Below are 13455 nucleotides of genomic sequence, written 5' to 3' on the forward strand. Positions count from 1 at the left end.
TGGTTTCTAAGAAATGCATTTTCTTTGATCGGTATTTTTTGTAGGCCTACTTTTATTTTACTAGGCAAGTCAGTTAAGAACAAATTCTCAATGACGGCCTAGGAACACTGCCTTGTTCAGGGGCAGAACGAGAGAAAGATTCGATCTCGCAACCTTTCGGTTCCTAGTCCAAACCTCTAACCACTAGGCTACGCTGCCGCCCCATGACACTGTTATGGATAAGACAGGGCAAAGAGCAGTCTATGGATGATGGACACAAGAGTAATCAAAAAACGCTATTTAGGCCTAGGTAAAATAACACATGCTACTCAGGCTGCATAGTCGACTCGTGTAGCCCAGTCTCTTGACGTGGTTGCAAGCACTTTCTGGGGAAGAGAACAGTTCAGGGTTGAATAGAACCCGAGACAATGCAAGGGAGAGTGAACTCTGATGTGCTTGCTTTCGCGCTCCTTGTTTCCTTCCCGCGTGGTTTGTGTTGGCTGCATGTTTCCGTGGCAGCGTCAAAGTAGCTCGTCGTTGCATTGAGTGAGAAACGACAGTCAAAGGAAGAGCCCGTAGCATTTGCTTAAATTTTTTCACATCCTAAGAGAGGACACCGCAACATAAGACTAAGCCTTATTAAAGGAGACTGGTATGCCAACACAGAAGCGTGAGGAACAGCACATTTTCGCCTAGCAGCCGTCGCAAGAACGGACCTGACCCTCGCTTTTTTATATTAGATAAACCTCGTTTTTTTAAGTTTGTTTTACTTTGAGAAAGCTGCAGTTTAAGCAATTTGGCCGTTTTATTACCGACCACTATTGAAAGCAACATCTGCTTGGCAGATTTTCAATCGAATCTCATGTATTTCGGTGAGGGCATATCCTAGTTAGGTCCTGTTTTATGCTTTTCTTTACCCACGTCCTGTCCCAAATAAAAAAAGGAGAGGCTAGTTTTTGAACGCTGCTCGTGAGAAATTCCTAGTTAAGATTCCATTCGTTCCGATGTGACAAGACAAGTCACAGTGGTCATCTGTTTTCAAGGCAATCCACATGCATTGCCAAATTCTGCGTTTTTATTAGCTAAAGCTTTGGCGGTCATAACTTGTTAGACAGGCTACATTGTAAAAAAAAAAAAAAGAGACTCATCAAAGATGTTGCTTAAGGAGTACAGGATATGCATGCCGCTGACTGTTGAGGAGGTAAGTGTATAAACATTTGTGTCTAACATTGTAACGTTAGCATGTAGTTATCTATCATTCCCATTGTTTGATGATGTTTAATATTTATTTTGACTTAATGAGATATTGTCAAACAACATGCAACTTGACTGTCAGCTAACTTTCTCGTGCGAGAAAAGGACAGATAGGAAGGGTGTAACATTTTAGAAAAATATATGTTTTGTCTTACAGTAAGCCTGCCTTACCTATAGCCTTTACCGTCAGTCTATTTGAAAGTAAATTCTATGTCATTATGTCATAGGTGCCATGTGTGATGAACACACACACACAATATCTTCTTATTAGACGACACCTGAGAAAAACGATAGCTTTTAAGTAAATTCATCACTTATAATCTGCGATGAACATATAAACACCCACTTACGTTTTCAGCAATCTAAAGTTGACTCGAACTTTATATTAAATAGTATATGAGTCTAGAGAGGCTACTGTTATTTATCAATAGCTTTGATACTGCACCACTGGATGGGGCTGTTGTAACTACCGTTTATAGCGTATAGCCAAGTAATGTATGGTGAATTAAAATCAATAAATCAAGAATGATGACACTGCAATATTGCACCATAACCATAATCTTATAGGCCACTGTTGTGAATATTCTTAATAATAGGTTGCTATCATTTGTGAACTATTTTGTAGGCCTAATGCTGTTTTAGGTTGCTGGTCTAGCATAATTCTGCTCCTCCTCGAGCACTGTTTGGTGCACAATGCTCGTCTTTATTCAAAGGAATGAGCAGCACCTCCCCTAAGAATCTGTTTAGTTACACTTCATTCTCAGCCAGTCATCTCTGCATGCTTGTAGGTCTCGGTGACAAGGGGGAATCATTCTTCTCTGATCAGTCAATATGCCAGTTTGTCCTCCACTCCCACCGTTGCCGAGATAATATAGTTCTAGGCCTTAAAACCTGTTAGGGCTAGGGGGCAGTATTGACACGGCTGGATAAAAAACATACCCGATTTAATCTGGTTACCACTCCTACCCAGTAACTAGAATATGCATATACTTATTACATATGGATAGAAAACACCCTAAAGTTTCTAAAACTGTTTGAATGGTGTCTGTGAGTATAACAGAACTCAAATGGCAGGTCAAAACCTGAGAGATTCCTTTACAGGAAGTGGCCTGTCTGACCATTTCTTGAACTTCTTTTCCATCTCTATCTTTTACTAAGGATCTCTGCTCTAACGTGACACTTCCCACGTTTTCCATAAGCTCTCAGAGCCCGGGAAAAAACAGAATGTCGTCATTCCAGCCCCAGGCTGAAACACATTATCGCCTTTCTCAAGTGGCCGATCAAGGGACTCTGGGCTTATGCGCGTGACCCGACCGCCCCCGCCTTTGTGATTTTTTCCTCTGTTTGCCGAAAAGGAGATTCCCTGTCGGAATATTATCGCTTTTCTACGAGAAAAATGGCGTAAAAATTGATTTTAAACAGCGGTTGACATGCTTCGAAGTACGGTAATGGAATATTTAGAATTTTATTGTCACGAATTGCGCCATGCGCGCGACACTTCTTTACCATTTCGGATAGTGTCTGGAACGCATCGAACAAAACGCCGCTATTCGGATATAACGATGGATTATTTTGGACCAAACCAACATTTGTTATTGAAGTAGACGTCCTGGGAGTGCATTCTGACGAAGACAACAAAAGGTAATCAAACTTTTATAATAGTAAATATGATTATGGTGAGTGCTAAACTTGCCGGGTGTCTAAATAGCGAGCCCGTGATGCCTGGGCTATGTACTTAGAATATTGCAAAATGTGCTTTCACCAAAAAGCTATTTTAAAATCGGACATATCGAGTGCATAGAGGAGGTCTGTATCTATAATTCTTAAAATAATTGTTATGCTTTTTGTGAACGTTTATCGTGAGTAATTTAGTAAAATGTTAGCGAATTCCCCGGAAGTTTGCGGGGGTATGCTAGTTCTGAACGTCACATGCTAATGTAAAAAGCTGGTTTTTGATATAAATATGAACTTGATTGAACAAAACATGCATGTATTGTATAACATAATGTCCCAGGGTTGTCATCTGATGAAGATCATCAAAGGTGAGTGCTGCATTTAGCTGTCTTCTGGGTTTTGGTGACATTATATGCTGGCTTGAAAAATGGGTGTCTGATTATTTCTGGCTTGGTACTCTGCTGACATAATCTAATGTTTTGCTTTCGTTGTAAAGCCTTTTTGAAATCGGACAGTGTGGTTAGATTAAAGAGAGTCTTGTCTTTAAATAGCTGTAAAATAGTCATATGTTTGAGAAATTGAAGTAATAGGATTTTTAAGGTTTTGAAAATCGCGCCACAGGCTGCAAGTGGCTGTTACGTAGGTGGGACGCAAGCGTCCCACCTAGCCCATAGAGGTTAAAAGCTGTCATGCCCGTGAGGTCTTCAATGTAAATTGTGGTCATAACACCTTATGTTGTTGTCACTCATGTTGATTGCATTTCTGCATTCCTCCTGCCTTCATCATTGCCACATTGTCCATTAGAAATGTTTGAGTGTTGATCGGTTTTCTTAGAACACTGCTATTCCAGAAATTCAAATGTTTCTATAAGCCTATTCCATTGCCTTTTTTAATTCAACACAATACAAGCCTCCGGTCTCCTCAGAATTACAACCCAATGGAACTCGGGCCTCATAAAAAAACATGTCCTTTTGATAAACTTCCTCAAAATTTAATAACGAGTATCAGCCAAAACACTTTATTTGGTATCAGCAGTTTCATAACAGAAGGACAGGTTCATAGGTTCATTGACTGAGGGCTCAGTTTCTCAGTTTGGCATTAAGACTTTGTCTTCCAGCGTGGGTTCAAATCAGCACCCAGTTCGTCATTTCAACAGTCATTTCGACCTAGAGAATGGTCAAAGTGAAGACAGTGACTGAATTGTTTTTTTGTTGTGAGTCTGGAAAGAGATTAAAAAGATAGGTTTGTGTGTTTTCTCTTCAATTATCTATTTATTACAGACACTAATAGCTTGCTGACTAATGTGCAAAATAGTGTCACTGAAGGCACTCAAGGTATGAAGGAGTACCTATTCCTAATAGGCCATTAGGACACGGAGCAGCACAACTGTAAGATGTAAGGAAGTAACATATTTTTTATACTTGCTTCTGAACTTTGTGTGTATGGCTCAACTAACATTGAGCCTGCACTATGATATGTAAGGGCAGAGATAATATAAAGAGAGAGCTATCTTTTGTCTCTTGAAGTTTTCTTGTCCCAGAGTCCACACATGTGAAGGAGTCATTGGAAGGGCACATAACGTTGTCAACAATGACAGTTGGCACCCATTCAGTTCTCACCTTGACGTTGAGAAGATTGCCTTCTTTCCTTCTCTCATTCAAATAAATTGTGCTTATCGTGACTGCGTATTGCATTTGGAGTCATCCATGTCCCTGATAACATGAATGGCTGCTTCCTGACCGGGGGAGGGGTGTATTCGCTTGGGGAGGAAGTGTCCTCAGGCCAGATATCTTCTCCGGCCAAGTCTGTTTTGTCTGAAAACCCCAGGGCCACTGGGTTAATGAAGTGTGTGTGTGGTAATGGGGACATGCGAGGTCACCCCTCTCTTTGCATTGTCTCTTTCTGGGAAGTGATTGGCCTGGCTCCGGCCTCTAGTGACATGTTACCTCAGCGTAGTGCAAATGGTAACACTGGAAATTTGACAAATTATTATTGTGGAATTTTACAACTTGTTTTTACAGCATGTTTCAATTCATGAAAGCATGTACGTTCATGTGTGTCACCGAATATGTCGTATGTGAGAGAGAAGGACCAAGGCGCAGCGGGAATATGGATACTCATGGTTATTTATTACCAAAAAAGGAGTAAAGCATCCACTGAAAAAACAATAACCACAACAGTGACAGTCTTACAGGCATACAAAACGCAGTGCAAGAGCAACCACCCACAAACCCCAGTGACAAACATCTCCTACATATATGACTCCCAATCAGGAACAACGATTCCCAGCTGTTCCTGATCAGGAGTCACAAGACACACACAAGACTGCCACGTCCTGACCCCCAAACTACTACAACAGCTCCATCTGCTGGTCAGGACGTGACAATGTGTTACTACTGTGGGTTGAAAATGTTTGGATAACGTATAAGAAAAGTTCTATGAACCCCAACTCCTATCTTATCCCCCATACCAATCAGATCCTGTCATCCATAGACACAGATCTTGGATCAGCTTACCCACCCCAAATCCTAACCTTAACCATTAGGGAGGAAATGAAAAACGGACCTTGGCTCATATTCTAGGCCGTTAACGTCATGCTTTGTCATTTCCCATAGTAATTTATCAGCCACCACGCCTGTTTATTCCAGTCAGAGGATGGAATAGTGATTCATTTCAGAGGACACAGACCGACTAATGAACTCTCTCTCTCAAGATGTCACTCCTCCCATCTAGTTCCTACAGATCTGTTGGCACTTAAAAGGGTGATGATTCATCATTCTTATCTAGGGCAACACACCTGATTTACACCATTACTAAACACTTGCTAATGTTGCAGATATGTGATACTTGTGGGTGTATGATCTTCGGCATTTAGGCAAAATTCACCAAACGGCGTCTCTTATTTCCTGAGTCATTAGGAAGTAAGATGAACTGACCTCAGAGCAGTGTCTAGGGCCAACTTCCACCTACGCCAGTGTCGTGACGTTGTATTAGTTAATGTGACGACTGTTGCTCATCGAATGATTAACGGTTTATAATTGCGTGATTAAATGAATTAAGCAATGAATCAAGCAATTATTAACTCATCAACCTGGGGCACCATGGGAACAGTATTTTGATTGAGTTTCTATTTCCCAAATTAACTCAAAGGATATCAGAATATCGATTTTACAACAGTCGCTAAATTAATCAATTTCCTCTACAGTCTCATTCTGAACGTCGCATAATCCGGGAATCTGCACGGACCCGGGCTTCACCAATGAGTTTACCACACCAATCTTAGTTGATTATTTATTTACTAGCAAGCTAAAATGATGATAAAAATACACATACACAAAACACAGTCTAGCTATTGATTAGGACTTAGTATAACGGGCCAACACACTATGGCGCGTGTTACCCAAAATGGGGATTTAAAAGAGAGAGAAACAAAGGAAGTACACGAGAGAAATATACATTTGGGTTCATTTGTCAGCTATGCTTATTTAAACCTAGCCTTGCCCCGAACTGCCGCTCTTATGGGTCAGAATATAATGATGTAATTACGTGTTGGAGGTCTCAGGTGGGAAGCTCCGCGTGGGTCGTTTAGGCTTCTCAATGACGCACTTCTCCGGCGCAACTCTCTGGTTGTCCTCACGATGTCAGTGTCCTTCTTGGCTAAGTGGTCTGATCCCTCGCCCTTGATCTGAAAGGGGTCTTCTGAGGACAGACAGCTCTGTAGCTCAGAGCTCACAGCTTCGGACTCGAACGGTGTATATACCACGATTCAATGGAGAGTGGAGGCTGGGTGGTTCGGCTTGAATTCACCCGCTTAGACACAGCTACTCGTCCGTAGCTCGTGTAGAAAAAGATTTCTTTGTCTTCAACCTTGTGTTTCGTTTTGGGGTTCGTTGACTTTGTTAGACCTTCGCTGCAGCTTGGGGTCAATTAGTCTCCTATGTTAATTCTTCACTCTCCTGTCTTATACCCTTGGGTCAGACGTGGGCGTAACCGCCTTTAGGGCAATTCTCTGGGCGGACCAAGTTAAGGGGCAAGGCCTATATTTGCCTAAAATCCTATTTTAGACACTACCTTCACATCTCATCTTTACCAAAACATTCTCTTTGATTTGGATATTTTCCACACAACGTACAATGTATAAACATCAGGCATATACTGGGAAAACTCTTAAAGGTACAATGTTTTCATAATAACGTCATCTCTTAACCTTTAATAACAATTCAAAAGTTACATACATTTTCATATTCCACCTCTCGTCATGACCACCGTTGTGGCTGACGGAAACCATTGTTCCAAAGTCCCTTTATTGCATGTTTAATGTTCTGAGGCCAGAATTCCATTGTGAGGACAAAGGAATTTCTCTGTGGCCTAAGGTTTATTATGGCGTGAGGGGTCATAAAACCCCCACATCTTCAGACCCCTAGATCTCTCCTCTTCTGTTGGGGTTTTGGGAGATAATCTGTAGGGTGGTGGTCTCCTGTACCCTGACCTGATCAGGACAGTCATGACAGTCCCCCTCTGGTAAGTTCAACTTGGAATGATTCTGCATGTTGCAACCCACCATAAGAATGACCATCGGATGTCCTGGTCTGTGGATCATCAGAGCAGCCCCCCCCCTTTTGGTGGTTCACCCTGATAGGCTTTCCGCAAGCTGTGGATCACCACCAGAATGGACCTAGGAGGTCTGGCAGTGGCTCTGTGTTCCGGCCCGTCGTCCGGTTATCCCGGCTAGTGGACCTAGGCAGTAACTTGGCAGACGTTAATAATGCACAACACTCAGGCAATACATCATTACATTTCCTCCCCAAACGAGCGGCGTCTTGGCTCTAAGGCTTCCTAAGTGTCAAAGGTAATGTAACGAAAAATTTGAATAAAAACATAAAAGTATACAAAATATGTCTACCACACCTTAATCATCTAATATGGACTATGTTCTATATATGTCCAAGGTCTAGGCTAAATAGCTCTATCATGGCATTGTCTCTAATGTCATGTCTAGGGTGATCCTACTTGCAGGTGGGTAGTTAAGGCATTTGGAAAAACTTGGCCCCTGAAGGCCAAAGCTTACATTAGGGACATTACTGGGCTGACCTAGCGAGTTCGGGAGAGGAGGCTGGGACTGGGCCCTGTAAGAGGGTTTCCGGATCCATTGCCAACTTTCCAAAAATCGGGATCGCTTCCGTCCCACGGGTGATCCTAGTATAAGACCTCATTAGGTCTTCCATTGCACGTGTGCGCCTGGGTACGTAGTAGGTGCACACGCCAAGGGAAATGAGACCAAGGATCATAGTCACAGTCAGGATACTGTCCGGCACCGTCCAAGAGCGGGCGACAGACCAATCTTTTGGTCTGTAGTCAGTCGGGTCGACTAACAGTGCCTCATCCAGTACGCTAAGATCAACAGTCATGGGTCCCTCATACTGGATTTGGTATTGAATGGCTTGTGGTAACTCAAGGGAACGTTTAGCAAAAGCGTCCGGCATTTCAATCTCTGTGTCTATCCGGTCGTCGGGAAGGTGGTATAGAGCGAGGTCGTCTACGTGAATAATCGCCCCCTCTGGTACCGTAACAAAAACAGTCTGGTTGGGGAGGTTCAATTGGGTGATGGAGTCATGGCGTTCGTAAGTCATAGTGGCGGACGCGAACGGTGTGTTGACCAACCATCGGTTCCCTACCACCTCCACTTGTGTGGTGGTGGCCCCATCCCTGGCTGTTAGTTTGGCTCTACAGCGTTCTTTGCTGGTGATAGCTTTAATACCACAAAGACGCTCGGTGTTATCCCTGACAAATGGTTTGCTAGGACAAAGGTAGTGGACATCTTTGGTTAGAGTGCACATTAGCAGGTTAGGGGTGAGATAGAAATCTGGGTTGTTTTCCTGGTAAGCTACAACTGGGGCGTGGCAATCTTTACGTGGGTACTGTCGCGCCAAAATCCTACATTGAGAACCGTTTTCAATCTATAGATATTCTCCAGTTCAACAACCGGCAGCGTCAGTAGAAAACCCACTTCATTACGATCAACATCAACGTGTATTGGGATGGCCGACCCCAGACTATAGGCCAAATGTGACTGTAACGGCCTTATCGTGGTTGAAGTAGCTGAGGTCAATATGTCGTGCACCATTGAGAGGGGCACTAGATATGAGGGGATTCTATTCATGGCCAAGTGGTCCATAGAAGAGCTAACTTCACGGAGAAAATCCTCCAGTAACAATCGAACCAATTGGACATGGGCATAGTCATGGTTCATGACCTCTGCTAGCTTTCCTACAGACAGGATAGTTTTGTTCAGGAGAGTAGCGTGTGTGTTGACCACCAGAATAGTGTCCTGGAGAGACTTTCCCACATGTTGCAACATAAGGGCCGGTGCCTTCATCTGTTGCTGGATAAGTGGCATCTCTTCAGTAATCTCCCTAACATTCCTCTTGACTGTGGCTAGACTGACTGCGTTGACGGCAGTGGTACCTAGGGCAAATAGTGACCCTACGGCTGCCCCTATCGATAGTAGCGCCCCGACGAATCGTTTTTCTCGCCTGGGCTCAGCTAGTTCTGACTGTGTTACTGTGAACTTTTGGAGTTGGGCCAACATATGGGCAGTGTCTAGCTGGGCGTGCTTAATTGCCTGGCTGGTCCAGTCAGCCCCGGCCCAACTCAAATGCGCCACAGGTGGAATGCGTTGGCGGTACACATTCTCTGCATCTAGGCGGACATATACCCTCTGCATGTGTACTCTGCAGTTAGTTATGAGGAGTCCTGGATCGTCGCGGAGAACGATTCCCGTAGGGGGTCCGTTCGTGATTACGTCTGCTGGGTTGGTTTTGACCAGGGCGCAGAGTGTCAGGATCATCCAAAGGAACTCCATCCTACAGAAACGCATAATCAGAGATTGTTTGATTATTTCAGTTATTTGTATTCGTAAACAAAAATTGTTTTGACAACTATTTTTCTGTTTTTCTTATTTTTAATCAGTACAGCGCAGGACGATATCACTAGTGACAACAGATGTATATCTGGTAGCTGGGAAGAGAATAAAAGATATTAGGTGCAACGTACTGGTCTCCTGGAAGGGATCAGCTGAGGGTTCTTAAGAATTTTCTTAGTACCTCTGGTTTTGCTAGGGTTTTTATCTATTCGGTGCTGGCTAGCACCCCTTCTATTCCCATGGGGGGAGTGTACAACTTGATTTGGTTCCGGTGGACCCACTTTAATGTGGCGTTTTGTCGACCTTTGCTGATTTTGATCTGGTAAGCTACAGGTGATAGCTTCACCACAATCTCGTGTGGCCCCGTCCAGTGGGGCAGGAACTTTGTTGCGACGCCCGCGGGTTTGGTGTATATGTAGTACCACACCTTATCTCCGACCTCGAACACCTGGTGTGAGGCCTTTTTGTCGTAATAGGTCTTGTCACCTTCTGCACTTCTTTCCAATTGTCCTTGAGCGTACGCAAAGGTAGTCTGGAGATGGTTCCGCAAGTCGGTCACGTATTGATGAGCCGTGTAGGCGGTGGCTGCGGCGACATCTCCCGGTTGGTACAGGAGATGCAGTGGAAGGGTCATTTGCCGGCCCGTCATCATCTCAAAGGGTGTCATTCCCGTAGACCTGTTGCGTGTGGCTCTGATTGCCATCAGTACCAATGGGAGTTTGAGGTCCCAATCTTTGTGGTTGGCTGCCACATATTTCCTCAAGATTCTGACAATTGATTGGTTGCTCCTTTCTACCCCCCCCCGAGCTCCTAGGGTGGTACGCGATGTGGAGTTTAGCTTTGACTCCCAGGAGTTTCCACAGTTCGGTCATTACAGCTGCCGAAAAGTGGGTTCCTCTGTCGCTGTCCACGGTTTCTCCTGGCAGGCCGAAACGACTGAAAACGTGGTTTAGCAAAAGAACGGCAGTGGTTTCCGCTGTGTCATTGGTCGCCGGCAGGCACTCCACCCACTTTGTGAATGCGCAAGTCACTGTGAGGAGGTACTTGTTGCCTCTGGCCGACCTGGCAACTGGGCCGACCCAGTCGATCTGGATCGAGCTCCAGGGGTAAGACACACCCTTGCGTTGCAGGGGTGCTCTGTGAAGTGGCTTGGTGGGTTGAAACTGGCAGCAAACTAGACACCCCCTCACGTATCGTGCCACGTCTTGTTCCATGTCGCAATGTTTCACATGTAGCCTTGACCCCCCTATGGCCTCCACATGGCTCGTCGTGGGCATGACCTATCATTATCCCCCTCTGTGTTTTAGGAACCACCCACCTTCGAGCGCTGTCGGTTTCTGAAACATACACCAATAGGTCATCTACAAGTGTGAGGTGCTGTTTAGTTGCGTACAGCGAACGCAAGTCGTGTGAACCTGCCAAAGCCAGTTCGGACACTGGGTGGTTGACAGGATCCGACAGGAATGCCATCAAAGTGGCGAGGGACTCATCTTGGTGTTGCATTGCTACCAGGTCGCCATTCATGAATGAATGCGTTAGCAGCACATTATGTTCGTGCGAAGACGTTTTCCGTGGTGCTACATGGCTACGTGTTACCGCAGACACCATAGCTTCCTCAGTGGGTTTCTCGTCTCGAGCATCAAACACCCAAGGGGTGCCGTGAATTGCACCAGATTTCGCCATGCTGTCAGCATGGTCGTTGCCAAGTTTGTCACGACCAGGTGATTTGGAGTGTCCCTTGACTTTCTTCCAATACACCTGTATGTCGTGTTTGGTGATGAGGTCATCACAAGCTAGAATGAGCTCTTTGTTTTTCACCTCTTTACCACTTGAAGTAGTCATGTGCTTTTGTTTCCAAAACGGCAAGTGGCATAAGAAGGTGAGTCTCGCGTAGTTTGAGTCGGTGCAGATCGCCAGTTCTGCCAATTCGTGTTTTACCGCTGTTTGCAGGGTGATCAGCACGCCAGCCACTTCTGCAAACTGGCTGGTCTTGTTGCCAAGCTGAAATTGAAGTGGTTTGCACGGAATGTCGTTGTGCCATACCAATCCCACTCCAGCTTGCAAGTGGTCTAGATGGCGGTAAGAACAGCCATCTACAAATGCCATCGGCATGTCGAGACACACGTTCTCTTCGAAATAGTGATGGTTCGAAGGCAATGGCGGAGCGATGTCACGCGGGGGTGGTCCGAGTCGGTTTCATCGTCACCACAGTGTTGACACACCGCCAAAGCACTGCCCAAAGGCAGGTTTTTTGCTTTTGCGTAGTTGATTACTACATCATGGCTCTGCAGCGTCATGAGCCAAGCCGCTATCCTGCTGTTGTGTACAGCACCCTCACGGATTTGTTGGCTTTTCAGAAAAGTCACAGGCTGGTGACATGTTTCTATGATCACCTTTTGTCCGCCGACATAACTGGTGAAGTGTTTGATTGCCCAGACTGTCGACAGCAGCGCTTTTTCGCAGTCTGAGTATTTGTGTTCGGCGGGGTTGAGTGTTTTGCTCGCGTAAGCAACCACACGTTTGTCTTGGTCGTATTTTTGGTACAACCCAGCGCTAAGGCAGTGCTCTGAGAAACCGACTTCCAAAAAGAATGTCTTGTCTTTGTTGGGGTATACCAGGCAGGGTGCCTCGCAAAACAGGTTTTTCAAGGAAGCCACCGCTTCGTTGTGAGTGGCATCCCAAACGAATGGGGTGTCTTTCTGAAGAAGGTGAGTCAACGGTTTTGACAAGTCGGCGTAGTTTTCGATGAATTGACGGGAGTAATTACATACTCCCAAGAAGCTGCGCACCTCGTAAAGGTTTGTAGGTGTTTTGATGTTGCGGACTGCTTGGATTCGGTTAGACTGTGGCAGGATGCCCTCGGCACCCACCAGAAGCCCAACGTAGTTTACCTTGGTCCTGCACCATTGTCCTTTCATGATGGCCAACTTAGCCCCTGCAGTCCTGAGTTGGGTGAGAATGTGGTCCATTTCATTGAGGTGATGTGACCAAGTCTCACTTCTCATGAGAACGTCGTCCACGTAAATTGTCGTCCCCCTAGAGGCTGCGTCTGGCATCGCCTTGTGCAGGAAGATGTTGAACTCTGAGGGGGAGTTCGCATACCCGAATGGGCAACGATTGAACGTGAAGAGCTTGTACGAGAAAGAGAAAGCCAACTTGTGTTGGTCACGCGGGTCGACTGTCATGGTCCAGAAACCATTTGCCACGTCGACGGTGGAGAAGTACTTGGCGTTTGCCACCTTTGGCAACTCTTGGTCGAGCTGTGTCATTGGCCAACGAGACAACGGAACCAGTTTGTTGAGTTGTCTATAGTCAATGGTAAGACGCCATTTACCCGTTGGTTTCAGAACGGGCCACACGGGAGCGCTGTACGTACTGTTACATTCCCTGATTATCCGTTTAGCTAATAAGGAATCGATAATCTCTTGTACTGCTGCGTATGCTGCGAGCGGGATTTTGTATTGTCTAACAAACGTAGGAGTTGCTCCGGGTGGCGTAGGAATACGCACCACATGGATACCCGTAACCCCGCAATCCAGCAAGTCTGTCGACCAGATCTCACTGTGTTTATTAAACAATTCTCTCAACTGATGGCGTTCAGTGTCATTGACAAGAGCATCAGCCGC

At 45.2% G+C, this 13455-nt stretch overlaps 1 protein-coding gene across 3 annotated transcripts in view; it reads left to right on the forward strand.

Annotated features, from left to right (window-relative positions):
- Positions 1-210: 210 nt before the first annotated feature.
- The window catches only part of LOC106564871 (cytoplasmic phosphatidylinositol transfer protein 1), a 102604-nt gene continuing 89359 nt past the window's right edge, over positions 211-13455 (forward strand). For all 3 annotated transcript variants that reach the window (XM_014131349.2, XM_014131350.2, XM_014131351.2), the window contains exon 1: positions 211-1180. In XM_014131349.2, coding sequence (XP_013986824.1) covers positions 1133-1180 — 48 coding nt within the window. In that variant the 5' untranslated portion in view covers positions 211-1132. The remainder of the gene's footprint in view (positions 1181-13455) is intronic.

Source organism: Salmo salar, chromosome ssa12, assembly GCF_905237065.1.
Source record: "Salmo salar chromosome ssa12, Ssal_v3.1, whole genome shotgun sequence".
Classification (NCBI taxonomy): Eukaryota; Metazoa; Chordata; class Actinopteri; order Salmoniformes; family Salmonidae; genus Salmo; species Salmo salar.